This window comes from Amblyomma americanum, chromosome 1 (assembly GCF_052857255.1).
Source record: "Amblyomma americanum isolate KBUSLIRL-KWMA chromosome 1, ASM5285725v1, whole genome shotgun sequence".
Taxonomy (NCBI): Eukaryota; Metazoa; Arthropoda; class Arachnida; order Ixodida; family Ixodidae; genus Amblyomma; species Amblyomma americanum.
Genome location: NC_135497.1, coordinates 405,700,866 through 405,716,039, shown reverse-complemented (window position 1 = coordinate 405,716,039; position 15,174 = coordinate 405,700,866). Strand labels below are relative to the sequence as shown.

Here is a 15,174-nt window from a genome sequence, read left to right as displayed (position 1 = left end):
CAGGTAGGAGCAGCTCTGCTTCATCTCCCATCGCAAGTAATGGCTCAGCACGGGTGTGCTTAATCCTTTTATTACAACATACAGCAGGAGCGTGCAGAAAAGATGTGCAACGCTTCTGTGCCTCCCAAAGTCTGCAGTGCTGCACCCAATTTCTTCAGCCAAAACAGGTCTAGGTCACCATGGTTAAGGAGTATTCACTGTGCACGGTAGCAGACTTCCAAGATTTCTGCAACTCGCCCATTGTGCAGGATGCGGGCAGTGCTCTTCCAGTAAAAAAGGAGAAGAGGAAACAAAGCTTTCTAGGTTCTACTCGCATATGAAGTAGTGTCGGCACTCGATGTTGCAGCACGCTACTTCTCTGCCAATGAGAACTCTGACGTTGCACTGGAGCTCTTGGGCAAGCTCCAAATGATGCTGATGGAGCTTCAGCAGAAGGAACACAAGCAAATGCACATCACCGATTACTTTTAATTTTGAAAACCCTTCCCATAAACAAACATGCTTTGGAGCATAAATAGTGTCCTATATTCTAGCACTAAAGCTTGCTGCTTACACGTATGCATTTTAGTACTTGTTTCTGGTGCATAACTGGCCAATCAATTTTATTTGCGATCAGGACCGCATGAATTTGATTCTCAGAATTCCCCACCACAAACCTATAGTAGCGCCTAGATCGTGATAATGAGTCTAGGTGCGACTGCTTAGAATTAAGCCCGTGTGATAGGGCGCAATGACCGCTCATTCCTGCTGCCATTCGATAATTCGAACTTCGCTTAATTCGAATAATTTTCCAGTCCCCTTCGGGTTAGACTTAACGAGCTTTCATTGTAAAAGAAAATGATGCAAATAAATCAAAACAAGCATGTGTGCTTGATTTTAATGGTTCACAGAGCTTTTTTTCTAGCATAGTTGGAAATTCATTTTATGGTGAACAATTGCACAATTGTTTTTTCTTCCGAAATTTGCTGGATGAATGGGTCTCTAATGAATGAGCAAAATACTAGACTCACCATAAGGTACAGCAACTTCTTCTGGAGATGTAGAAGGTGGGGCTGAATCACCATGAAACAAAACCAATCTCGGAACTGGTCACTAATGGATCGAGAAAAATCCAACACTCACCAGAATGTACATCAGCTTCAGTTGGAGACAAGCAAGCCAGGACCGAGTCAACATCTAAACAAACAAAACCATTGTCAAAGAAAAATACTGTACACCACTTCACTGCATTTCGGGCTAATGAAAATATAGCAAATTAAACACAGGCAAGCACTTTGGCAATTAAAACGTGAAATGCAAATGTCCCAGCGATCTATGCATTCCCTTCACCAATACAGAACGTTTCCTGAGCACATCACAACCGCAGTGCAAAGTTCCAGAAGAAAGTTAACGCCTCGTGCCTGTATCATTACCCCTTTGCAGAGGATATTCGCTTCACTGTACAGCACAGAGCTTCAGCAGTGCAGACTAGAGCAGGTAGGCAAAGGATGATTAGTGATGTGTGCAGCCTTTCGCCAATGCCCGCATGCGTCTCTTGCTCAATGGGAGCATGAATGCCTTTATTGCCATATCGCGCCTTACCACACAAGATGGAGCAAAAAAAGAATTTGAGAGGCCGTTAAGTCACATTTTTTTAAGCCGAACATGAGTGCTCCTCCTTGCTTGTTGGCCACTGTTTCAGTGTGTATGCACAGCAGACAATGTTGAAAAAGACAATGCTACGCTCAACATTATTGGCTCTGCCGCCGGTCAAAGAATCCCAGTAGTCCTTAGAAAAACATGCGACTTCCAGCACACTTTTTATCGTGCAACTCAGTGAGAAAGGGCCTCTCTTGAGCTTCCCTTCCTCCATACCGCACACTGCCTGCTACAGATCAGTCCTCTTATTTCCCGTGAGAGATTGGCAATGGCTTCCAAAACACTAGTCAGTCACTCTTTGAATTTATTTTCTTAGCCAACCATGTGCTATAGTATTCCCGGTGAGCAGAGGACCCAGACAGGCAAAAAACGTCAGCTGTTTCCTTTTTTATAATTTGGCGGGTGTTCGATCGTTTGCTGTTATACTTCATTGTTGCCCAATTATCATACTTACTTGATTCTAATGTGCACCTTTTTCCCAGAAAAGTTGACCAAAAATGGCCCCCTGGCAGTTCTCACAGCTGATCGAAGAAAGCTTTGGTTTGCACCTGAATTCAACACCACCTTATACTGCTTCAGAAAATCAGTGAATGCTTTGAGGGATCCACTGCTCAAGGGATAGAGTAAGAATACTGGCCCTAAGGACTGGCCTCAGCTAATTCACCTGTTCTCATATTCCTGTACTGGTGATGTTTAAGGGAGCCGGAAATAAAAATTAGCAGTTAAAAATTTACCTGTAGCACCTGTAGCACTTGTCGTGGCCGTCAGCATCGCCTCGGGAAGTTGTGCGCCTGCAAACATATCAAACGAAACACTGGTTACAGTTTGCTCTAATTTGACAAGATATTCGGGAATATCATAAGTGTTACCTGGGTCCAAAGAGGGAGGCATAATGTATTCCTTTTTTATTATTGTTTTATTAATATTGTTATCCACTGTTCAAGGGATAAAGTAAGAATACTGGCCCTAAGAACTGGCCTCAGCTAATTTACCTGTTCTCATATGCCTGTACTGATGATGTTTCAGGGAGCCGGAAATAAAAATTAGCAGTTAAAAATTTACCTGAAGCACCTGTAGCACTTGTCGTGGGCGTCAGCATCACCTCGGGAAGGGTTGTGTGCCCGCAAACATATCAAACGAAACATTGATTACAGTTTGCTCTAATTTGACAAGATATTCGGGAATATCATAAGTGTTACCTGGGTCCAGATAGGGAGGCATAATATATTCTGCAATGACCTCGCCACGCTGCTGGCCCCTTCGAACATAGCTCGCTATTTCATCTGCGATTATCGAAATACATAAAAAAATAAGCACCGTGGAACGACAATGAAGTGTGGCAGAGAAAGGCCCCTTGTTACATAAAAGGTACAACAATGTCCGAAAATGGCTTCTATTTCTCGCTTCCAAGCTCACAAAAGCTCCTTTTACAGTGAAAGTGCATCTTTTTCATTTGAATTCAGCAATCTATTCATAGAGGCCAACATCAAGTTGCCCTCAGTGTCCCTTCAAATATGCCACTAAATGTCCGCAAGTTTATTTGCATGAAGCAAGATTGAGATAAAGAGGGGAGCATAGTTTGAGCATTCCCAGGAATATTAAAGCAATCATTAGGCCAAAAAATGACAAAAATTTGCTGCACTTTATATTTACATTTGCAGGGCCTCGTGAATACTGAAATGTTTATGACAAAGCGAGTATTCAGGCTGGAAGCAACTACTGCATCTGTCCGAGCAAGCTGAGAAACAAACAACTTCTCTTGCCTGTTCTTCCAAGGCATGTGTTATTGTGCTCATCTTAGAGGAAACGGCCCATTTTTCCATAAGCAGAGGCTTTGTGGCTGTACCTTGAGCCTTCCGCGCCCATCGCACAGCAGACGTCCAAGTGCTAACGAAGGAACTAAATTGACGAAAGCCGTCATCATAAATCGCCAACTGAGAAGCCCTCGGCGAGGCCCCAGTGTTTGGGTTGTTGTTTCGGAGGCTTTTCCCCCTAAAACTTCTTGGGACTGCCAAAGTTTGCAAGCCAGTTCCGGTAACTTGTAGTGTGATACCACTACAGAATCTACTCGCTGGTTTGGAGACTGTCAGTCCCAATCCCATCATGCCTACCGTGGCAATTCCATTAATGATTTGTCACGAGAAGTTGCTCTGGGGCTCTCAAGCCCCACCAGTGTCAGCATGTGCTATCACAAGGCAGTGGCGCATTGCTTAACCACTGTGCCAGGAATGGTATCAAGATCCCTAGTGATCTATGAATATAAAATATAGTACAAACAATCCGCATATTTGGGCCTTAACTCATTAGCACTGTCGTGTCATACCCTTAAGGCAGAGCTTAAGTGTCTCCACCAGTTGTAGTACGCTAGCAATAGGCCCTCACTCAACAATTTCGCCTATCTTTCACTTATGCCACCTTGACCTTGAAAACCGAGCGTTGAAACGAAACTAAAAACAGGAGGGCTAGTGCAGCTAATTTGAATTTGGCCTAGCCACGCTACATCATTCACCATTTTTTTCAAACTCACGCCTTCCTCTATTTCATGCATCTGCGTATCTCTGCTAAGAAATGGCTATTGGTAAGATTCTTTCAGAGGTCACACAGCTACCGTGACAGTGCGACGATGGGAAAATTGGGCGGCCTCGGCATGTGGGAGAGAAGAACCTTATGTGCTGCTCAGTGAACATTCTGGGCCATATTCTGGGTAACCTGTGGGCCCAGAGGGTGGCCAGTTTGAAGGAGAACCTCCCGGGAATCTGCTTCCTCGGACGATGTCGAACTGGTTTGGTTTCGTTTATGGCTGTTTACGTCCCAAAGGAACAAGGGCTATGAGGGACGCCGTAGGGAAGGGCTACGGAAATTTTGACCACCTTGGGTTCTTTAACGTGCACCGACATCGCACAGTACATGGGCCTGGGACTCATATGATGTGAAACTGGGAGGCCTACTGCACAGGAGCACACACCATTGGGCGAGTTGTTGCATTGCAATCATGTAGAAGCGCAAAAAAAACATGGACAAAGAAGGACTGGACAACACGAAGCGCTCGCGTTGTCCAGTCCTTCTCGCGTTGTCCAGTCCTTCTTTGTCCCTGTTTTTTGCGCTTTTACATGATCGCCTACTGCAACCTGCTGCTAATGGGTTCAGGGGTCACAACTCTGCTGGATGGGGGATATCGTGACCACCGGCCAAAAATGCAGTCTGCAAGAGTGGACGAAAAACCTCAAGGAGAAAAAACGTGACTTCTTTGTCTCCATCTCGAGCCATGCTATAAATAAGTGAATAGTTTGCCTCTTTCTACTCCTGCTGCCTGTGCCCTGCCTGCGTTCCTTCAACCTGTGCTCCATCAGTGAAACCATACCTGATGCTCCGTGTGACCAAAGGGTCAATATGTGCTAAGAGACGCATCTGAGTACAGCATGAATTGTGTAATTCACTGAAGTTTAAAGTATTACTCCAACCGACTCACAAAAATAAAACCAAAGGTGCTTACCAATTTTCTCCAGCAGGGCACTCGTAAGCTGCCTATTTAATTCTTAGGCAGCCTGCAATTCCCTACCCAGGCGCCTGTTTTCTTCTTTTCGGGCCAGGGCATCCTTTATGCTGCCGAACTCTGCAGTCTAAAATTTAGAATGCACAAGAACAATAACGTAGACAACAGAAATAATGTGCACCAATATATTGCCGCCAGTGATGCTACTCGTAAAATCAAAAAAATTCCTCCAATAAATTTACCTTTTGCTCGTGCTCCTCAATAATTTCAGAATGAAGGCTGCTGCTCGCATCTTTCTGCTTCTTGACAGCTTCTTTTCTTTGTGGCAAGCTCTGGTATAGAAAATACAGTGACTTTATTTGTTGTACAATAAGTCTCAATTCTGCATGTTTTTTGCCTTTTTTGAATAAGCAACAGTGTTGAGAAAGACCCACAAGATAGGTGGTTATGAATGCCAAAGGCGCTTGGTGCAAGACTACAGAATACAAAGAATACACATGAGTGACTGCACACTCACCCTCTTTTCACCTGGCACCGTTTCATCGCCTGGCACCCTTTCATTGCCTGGCACCCTTTCTTCCGCTTTTTCAATGAAACGCGGCAGCGGTTCCCGCATCAGTTTTATTTTTTTCCTTAATGAATCGAATGTATCTGAAAAGAGAATGTTGTCCATATTTGAATTAGTTGCATTCATGGGTTAAAATGGGGCAACTTTCAAGCTTTAATACAGCTATGAGATGAGAAACTTTGTTGCTTTTGTGCTCCTGATCAAGCTGCCATCAACAGAACTCGGCACAGACGCAAAGCTTCACACCTTGGCAACACCAAATGTGCCTTACTCAAAACGTCACAATATTATACCATCTGTGCAGCTGTACATTGACCATCAGTATGGTGGTATCAATTTTTGAGGTAGAGAACACATCCTGTACACTGTAGGTATCGTTTATTGTAGGTACAGCCACGTGTTGGGAACACAAGAGCGGAACATTACTGCTTGCACTTCGCCTGGTCATCGTGCTCTAAGCAGCGGACAAATAGCTAAACACACTCGATGGCAGCCATTTGACCACGACCACAAGGAGAATACGGGTGTAGGGGTGCTGCATCGCTACAGCCGTATTCAATGCCTTGCGGCCTGGCGCCTGGGACCGCACACGAGTACAGAACAGGACCGCACTACGCTTGTGAAGAGCGCTCGAGCGGTGTGCTTAGAAGCAAATGAAGCGATGCGTTAGCGTAGCTGATCTGCTAGGGCCAAACTGTACCTGTACGGTTTGCATGTCTATTCGGACCCCCCCCCCCCCCCCCTCGTGGCTTTGTGGCTTTGGCGTTCGCTCGTGGTGGCCGTATTGGGATGGAGGCTAAGTACAAATCGGCCTAGAGTTGTGCGATGTACGCAGCATGTTAAAGAACCCCGTAAGGTCTGAATTAATCCGGAGCCCTCCTTTATTCCTCATGGTTCATGTGTCGCTTCGTACGTTTACCCCAACAAATTAAAATTTATAAATTGTCCGCTCGACTGCGCTCGAACGCAAATGTTACTAGTGAATTTCCGTACCTCTGATTGAGTCTGCACAGCCAACAGAAGCAAAGTGCACACAGCCAACCGCAGGCCGGCAGGTGCCAGGCATGTTCAAGGCACATTTGCGGCCAACGGCGAATGCTACTCAGGACCGGAGCAAACAGCTCGCGCGCTCTAAACAAGTGCTGGCGCAGGCTAAGCTCTCTCCGGATACGGTTAAGCAAATCATACAAAGGCAGGCTTACCTGCAAGCGCGAGAACGTACGCTGGGTAGTACCCTAGTACCGCTCCGGCTTCACTACACCAATATATTTCATGTTTTTTCTCACTGTTGAAGTCGCCTTCATTCGTAGCCGAAAATCGCTTAATTAGTGCCACCGGCACTATTGCTTTCACTCTGTCCTCGTATCTCACAAACGCAAGCATTATGAAAGAAAAAGCACGAGTGTCGTTGCCTCTGAACGACGGCGACAATGCGTTTCGGCTACGGCATGGCTACGGCTTCATCCCTGAATGGCTGCGTTCGGTATTTGGAACCATACTGCAGTGGCTACTGTACCCATACCTCAATTCGGTTCTGCTTTGCTAATATTGATACGCGGACTGAACATTATCAATAAAGCTCCGGTACATTGGTCACGAATATCAGTGCAGTACATAGTCAGGTTGACACACAGAAAATTCTACTCCTTGTAGATATCAAATCATCTAATGGCGATTTCCACTGGTCGTGCTGGAGCAGCTTTTCTAGCTCCGCGACGACAAATTCGAGTTCCACTGGTCGACCTTGACCGACCGCGCGAATTCCGCTGGTCGTTTGGAGCAACTCCGTTCAATACGGAGCGCTGGTCGACAACGGTCGCTGTGCTCCGAGGCGGTTTGGGGCGCTCTTTTGCGATTCGAGCGCCTCGCTTCAGATCCACCAGTGGAATTTGCAATAAGTACAAGGGAGCGTCTCATGTATACATTGCATGACATGAAAACGAGTCCACACGAGTCCATAACGAGTCCAGTATGTCCACAACAGCATGCATACTGATTCTAGGTAAAGAGAGGATTTTACTCGTGCGCTGGTACAATTAATGACTCATTTCCTGAACTTGATTCTTGCCTTGGACAGGGGTACATATGTCAGTGTGCTCTAAATAACCCCACAGAGGCTGAGCCTTCAAAGAACTTTGGGGTACGTTGAACTGCAGAGCTAGAGCGAAGAGAGGAGGCATGCTATACTCTAATAATTCGTTAATAATAACTGATTGAAAGTCCTTTATTTTGACACGAAGGCACAAAGCCTGTGGGGGGAAATGGGGAAATATACGTTAATCACACTCGAGGTCCGAGACAGTGTAGTTTAGTCGGCACCTTTATACCGCCCTGATCAGGCCACTTTGGCTCCCATATATGTAGCAAATAGGGGCTGTACGTTTGTCGGTATCCGTCAGCATAGCAGCGCGGTGCGGCAATTAATTTATTTGCTGGAGTGACTGTATGGCCATTCTTCCGGTTTCAAATGCAGTGCAGTACGAGGACTTTACCGCGGTGATCATATTAAAGGTGACTTAATAAAGCTAATAAATTTCCTATTTGGACAAAATGTCTTGCCCCAAAGCACATATGCTTTTCGCAAACTGTGGTGCAAGGAAAAACAAGACATTGTGCAGTACCACTATTTTTGCGAGACATGCGGTGCTCTTCTAAATGTGATTGATAAGTCAGCACAGTGCCCCAACTGCCGTTACACCAGTGCCCTGCAGAAGCTCAAGGACCACGGCTCATTTTTCATCATTCTGAATTTGCTTAAGCAACTCAGCTTTGCAATTGAAAGCACGAAGGCCCAGCTTCATGAAAACCTGGAGAAGCTGCAAGAGCCACAGTCTGTCATTTCTGACGTTACAAGTGCTCAGTGCTACAGCAGAATGCGGGAAAGACTTCCGAAAGATGACCTCACTCTCACTATCAACACTGACGGGAGTCCAGTTTGGAAATCGTCAAAGACCTCAGTGTGGCCCTTACATTTCATTGTGATTGAACTGCCACCGCACTTGCAGTTTAAGCATCCTGTACTTGCTGGGCTCTGGTTCGGCAAGAAACATCCGAACATGCAACTTTTCTTGAAGAAGTTTGTAATTGAAGTCAACACTACCGAAGTAGTTAAGTGGACATATCTGACAACTACACACTACTCTAAACCAGCTGTGTTGTGTTGCTCAGTCGATGCGCCAGCAAGGGCAGCGCTACTGAATATGGTCCCCTTCAACGGGTACTTTGGATGCCCCTGGTGCTTCGTCCGAGGGGAGCATGTTGAAGGTTCTTAACAGCTCGACAGTGGTTTGGGTGATTGCTGAACACTGAGCAGTTGTCAGAGCTGTCAGCAGAACCGAAATCAGAAGAGCCTTATTTTTTTAAAGGGTGCCAGCTTATGGAAACTACTGTTCATGTGCTTAAGTGCTGTATTATCTTTTTGCCTGAAGGGAGCATGCGGTACATCATAAAAGAACAGCCAGAAGCCAGAACCACGTACATGGTTATACGCGACATGAAGCTTGCAGAAGGTTATGATAACATAATCAATGGCTTCAAAGGGCCATCTGCACTCATGAATTTGGGAGGTAAGGGCATTTTTCTCCTTTCTTCCTTTCTTCTCTAGCTGGCATGGACTGACCAATGTCACAACTACTATATATGTGGCAAAACTTGTCCGAGGTATGAACGGTCGCTTAGTAAAAAGGAAAATAAGGTTAATCGCCCTCACTATACATTTAAATTCCTGCATGGTCAAGTTCATTTCTTGTTTTGAGGATTAAGAACAGTGATGCAAACCACATCCGTTTAGGTGGTGAGAGGTAATGTGTAACCTGCGAATTCTTTCCTTAGTTACTCATGGAAACTCTCTTGGGTGGCAGTGCTTGCCATGATATGTGCCATTTTTCCACGTCATTATGCCGGATTTGTGGTGCACCAAGGCAGCCAAGCCTGTCATATACACAAGCCTAGATCAGTGCAGCATTTACATAAGCACAAGAGATTTGGCCTGCATGCTTTCCCAGTGCTCCAGCCTTTCTACCTTTTTTCTACCCGGGGTTTTCTACACACTACAAATGTCTCCACCAGGCCATGGTTTTCGTAAGCTATAAAACGATAGCACTAGGCTGCTGCCTTGTTTATTAAACTGTGCAACACTTAATGCAAAATTGGTTGCTTCCAGTATTTAGGTTCTACAGCCCCTGCAATATGTTAATTTTTTTGCAACTAATTTTCGGTATTATTTTGTCTCATTTTATCCACCTTCAGTGCCTACATCAGTATTTTACTCATTCCTGTACTTTGTCTCATGGAATTGTGCTGTATTTTTAATGATGTTAGCCGTTCTCTTTAATTTCAGGTCTAGACCTTGTGCACTCCGTCCTGATAGGCGTTGTAAGACAAGTGACCGAGATAATTTTGTCAACGTCGAACTCAGGTCAACACTTCTATGTTGGTAAGGCAATGCACACAAAGCGGTTCATTCGTGATTCACTTACTAGTGACAGTGCACATTAAAGAACCCCAGGTGGTCGAAATTTCTGGAGCCCTTCACTACGGTGTCTCTCACAGCCTGAGTCACTTTGGGACGTTAAACCCCTATAAACTAAAATTAAAACTTACTAGTGAAAGTTGCTGAAATATTACGGCTTTTTTGTGGCACTGCATTTATTACTGATTATCGTCACTTTTTCAAATGTGTATCTTATTGCAGGGAAATCGCAGCTGAGAGATTGTAGACCACGCACATGCTATAATCTGTGGCCTTGGCTTTACTGAGTATGATTAGTGGAAGGCACTGTTGATGGTGCCTCTACATAGTGTACACAATGTGCTGAAATAGTATGATGCAGCCGTTTAGTACTTACTACTAAGCTGGCTTCCTATTGGACATATTTTGAGAAACCATGATGACATAAGATGGTGGTAGCTAGGTTGGGCTAGTAGGCTGCTGGTAACTGCTGGGTAGGAAAACGTGCTGCATAAAATAAAATGCTGAATCTTCTTTACAGTGTACTGAGCATTTATTGTTATTTTAATTGGTACAAGCAAGTTGCAACCATATGCATGTACAGGTATTTATATAGTGTGTATAGCAGTGCTTCTGCCTTTAATTTTTTTTCCTTTCATCTGTTGGGATTTTTGTATTCTACAGGGTATTATCACCTTGCTTTATTCTCTCTGCTCACAACAAAAGTATGCACATTTATTTTGCAGGTCGTCCTTCTACACTTGAAGACATTGATTCACGGCTGTTGGCCATCAAACCTCCACTCTGTGTGACAAGGCTGCCTAGGCCAATTAGAGAACGAGGACATTGGAAAGCATCTGAGTGGAGGCAGTGGATACTGTTTTATGCTCTGCCGTGCCTAGAAGGTATCCTGCACCCGGACTATTGGAGACACCTCTGCAAACTGTCAGAGGCTCTCCACATCCTTTTGCGAGAGGAGCTCACTCTGTCTGAAATTGCCAAAGCAGGTAACTTATTACAGGTCTCATTTGTGAATATAGCATAGCTGTAAAGTAACTGAGGTAATAATATAATTTTTTGACTATGTAAGATTTTGACCTTTTTACACTCTTGTACAACTGCCTGCAAACCATTTTGAAATATTATTTACAATCATAAATGCTTTTACTGCATAGTATATTCAGAATAGTTAATTTTGTGAACTGTGGTTCTAAAATATGCACAGAAGGCACAAACTGGTTGGTGCATAAACTTCAAAAATAACTCCTGCCATCTTGTAACCCCTTTTCCTCTTTTTTAGAGTGCCTTTCATATTCTCTGATGTCATAGTATTCGTCATGTTGGATATATAGTTCTGTTTTTGTGCTATTTGTTCTTGTAGTTAACTACAACACTCCGGAAACATTATCCATTGCTTACCTGTTAAAAGTTGTGATGTGGTAAATTGGGTAATGATTCTTTTTCAGTAACCCAGATAATTGAGCTAGTTGCTAAATCTTTGAAAACTTTAGAAAGCGCTGCGACAGGGGACACAAAGAGAAAAACACGAAGGACAAGCGCTACTATCAACTGAAGTTTATTGGAAAAAAACACAAGGTTAAATAGCTCACGCAAGGCAGCCAGCAGAGCCTGCGCCTACCCCCAAAATGACAAAACGAATCACTGTGTTGAATTAAGATACCGAATTTCACTATCATGGATTACAACAGATGGTGTGCTGACGCATATGTCAGAGTTTTTGTGAATATGATATGCCTCTGATAATTCTCTTGTTAGCTGATTGGAATGCCTATACAGAATGTTTGTACTATTGAACACAGGTACACATGCATTTTTGTCCAACGGGTTAGAATTGCTAAGTTAGCTGTCTCTGTAATTCAGGGCCAAATAAGATGTAGGAGCCACCTTTAAAGACGAATTTTGTTGGCGTAGCCGTGTACAGCTTTTGCTTATCAGCTAGTGTCATGCAATCTTATAGTGTGCTCTTTCTAGAATATGGAGATTTCATGTTCCTGAACATGGAACTGATTGTTTTCAATGAACCTTCGCATAGAAAACATGAAGAAAAAAATCTTGCAATGAGGTGGATTGAGAATAACTTGACTGTGTTTGTCGAGGAAATTTTTATGGCTCTCAACTTCACCTAATATTTGTTACTTTTTATTTTCAGAGCTGCTTCTGGAGAGCTTCTACATTCAGTGCAAGTGATTATATGGGGTTGCCAGCTTGACATTTAATGTTCATGTGCTTCTTCATTTGGCTAATTATGCTCGGTCACTTGGGTCACTGTGGGCACATTCTTCTTTTGTTTTGAAGGTGGAAATGGACACATAGTTCGGCAGGTGTCAGCTGCAAATGGCATCCCTCAGCAAATTGTTGAACGCATTATTATATTATTATGCATCAACAACTGCGCAAGGTGATGAGCAGCAGCTTTCTGTGTCTCCACGAGAAAGAGTTTTGCATGGAGACCTTTGGGTATCCCCGTTTACAGAAGGCTACACATGTTGGCAAGTTGTGTCTTTTAGGCAAGGGGAAAGACGTTGCTCTAAGCGCTGAAGAGCAGGATGCTGTGAATAATCGCTTAGGCACGAGTACATTCACAACACTTCAGTACGAGCGCTTTGTACAAACAAAGCAGGTCTTTCATAGCACTGCATACAAGCGACCATCCCGTTCTGACTCAACATTCATCAAAACATGCAGTGGCTCGTACGAGCGAATCGAAAAAATATTATTACTAGAGGCCAAAATTTGCCTCTTGATGTGCAGTCCAATAATCATTGCAGACAGGGATGCTGCACCACCGCACATCAAAGAATGCTTTGTCTCATCTGGCAGAGCACTTAATGTGGTACTGCCGGAGGAAGTGGCTGACTGCTGCCTTTTCATTGAATTTTTGCAGCAAGAAAACACATTGATTTGCGACTTGCCAAATAGGATAGAAAGGGATTGAGGTTAGCAGCAACTGGGTTCAAGCGTCTGATCACATGCTTAGAGCATCAACCCCATAAAGCCTGCAAATGTAATAATCTAAATTATTGTGATTCCTTAAGCTAATAGCACTAACACAAATAGAGTCATACCGGTACATACTAATAATAGCAGACTTTCATGGTCTGAGCATATCCTAACGTAGTCACTGAAAGTTCAAAATCACTCAACTGACAGCGGATTGCTAGCTGTTCCCTCCTATCCGCAAACTCACCTACAAAACGTTCATTTGCTCAAAATTGGAACATGTGCCTCACCCATTTGGAACCTGCACCAAACTTATCTTATTTACACATTAGAATCAGTGCAAAGCTGTGCAGCCCGGATTATAGTGTGATGTTATGACCACAGCATCAGTGTTTCAGGCACAAAATTGTCGCTCGGCTTACCTCCACTGTCTTTTCATCACACAATTGCCGAACTTCGTCTTTTCCATAAGCTATAGTTTGAGCACTGACTGCGGTTTCATCCATCTCACCTATCTGTATGCCACTTCATCTTCCTCACCTGTGTATACTCATCGTCATCCCTTGGGCTGTTTGCGGGTTGGAATAAACCTGGTTCGTGAAGTCCTGCCCTACACATACGTGGTGGAGGTGTGGGCTACAATTTCCCTCACTTGCAGAAAACATTCCTACTTCCACCAAATAGAACATCGCGTCGTCTTTTCAACAATTTAAGTTTGCAGCATTTACATGGTTCCACTAATGCCTACCATAAATCTTTCTTGCCATCAGCCATAGAACTTTGGAAGTAGCAGTTACCTGCCAGAGCCGATGGCAACTGAGTCCGATCTGAATAAATTCTCGAATCTACTGTTCAACCATACTTATCATTAGCTGTAATTAACATGCATTGCCTACTACTCCTTATGTATCACAAATGCACTTCTTATTAACATCTTTTTATGAGTTAGTTCTTGCACCCCTATTCGTATTATGAGCACCCTTTTCGATGTTGCTTGTATTGCTGCGCGGCCACACTCTTTTGCATTGCCCTATAATAATTTGCTCGCCTTCTTTTTCTATGTAACCATAATGTCCTCTTGCTTTTTTGCTCCGCATTATGTAGTGCCCCACCTAAAGGCCCTTAAGGGACAATAAATGATGATTTTGATACAGGTTGAAAACATCTGTGGAGTTGTACTGGCATGTGTTTGTGCTAGTGAATGTACAATAATAGTTATTTATATCCTAGTGGAGCAGGATTCACTTATGCTGCTTGGTGCTTATTTGTAGAAAGTACACAACACAAAAGCAATACCGAAATGTGGATTCAGCTGAAATACTGTCCCGCTGTGTCCTCCCTTCATGTGATTTTTTTCCTTCCTCTTGAGATCTGTATAGTAACTAGGGAAAGCTGTAAATACTGTGAACATAAAGTATATTTTTATTTTTGCATTTCAAGTGGACAGACTGTGTGCAAACTGGCCTGCATGATTATATGTTTACTGTTCCATTTGCTTTATATATAGTGTATTACAGAATATATTTTTGAAGCAAATCTGTCCCTGTCTTTATACATGCATGCTCCAGATAAATTTGAAATTTGTCGATTGTTTATAATAGCAGATGTACACACTGTAGTGCAATAAATAACAGTGTATAGCAGTTCACTTTTCTAACAAATTTTCGTCACTTCAGGGCGCCTAGTTCTGACAGCTGTTCTCTGAGGTGTAATCAAGAAAAGAAAATGGACCGCATATCGAATGAATTATTCTGAAAAATTTTACTTCCCAAAACTTGGAAATGCAATATTTTTTGCCATACAGGGTATAAGCATGCCAGACCACGCTTTTCGCGTTCATTTTCTTAGTGTTAGGCTCTATACCAGAGCAAAAAATTTGGAGTTGTTTTCATGGTCCATACTTATACATGTTTTCCTGCCGATATATAGTACATTACACGGTACCGCACTAGAAAAGCTTTGCATACATACTTTTAATTGTCTTCACCCATTGAAGTTATCTTCGAACGATTATTCAACAGTTGATTGAGCAATAAAAGCACGGTGTAGACAGCATTAAAAGCA

General features: G+C 43.5%; 1 protein-coding gene across 1 annotated transcript; it reads left to right on the top strand.

Annotated features, from left to right (window-relative positions):
- The first annotated feature begins 8,755 nt into the window (after positions 1–8,755).
- LOC144102597 (uncharacterized) lies at positions 8,756–12,357 on the top strand. The gene is made up of 5 exons (XM_077635829.1): positions 8,756–8,963; positions 9,128–9,265; positions 10,039–10,134; positions 10,896–11,156; positions 12,320–12,357. The coding sequence occupies exons 1-5, from the start codon at positions 8,756–8,758 to the stop codon at positions 12,355–12,357; spliced, it is 741 nt and encodes a 246-aa protein (XP_077491955.1).
- The last annotated feature ends 2,817 nt before the right edge of the window (positions 12,358–15,174 follow it).

Coding starts and splice junctions, on each gene's coding strand:
- LOC144102597 (XM_077635829.1), top strand. CDS start 8,756: ATGCAACTTTTCTTGAAGAAGTTTGTAATTGAAGTCAACACTACCGAA. Junction 8,964..9,127: donor CCGAGGGGAGCATGTTGAAG/GTTCTTAACAGC, acceptor TTTTGCCTGAAG/GGAGCATGCGGTACATCATA. Junction 9,266..10,038: donor TGCACTCATGAATTTGGGAG/GTAAGGGCATTT, acceptor CTTTAATTTCAG/GTCTAGACCTTGTGCACTCC.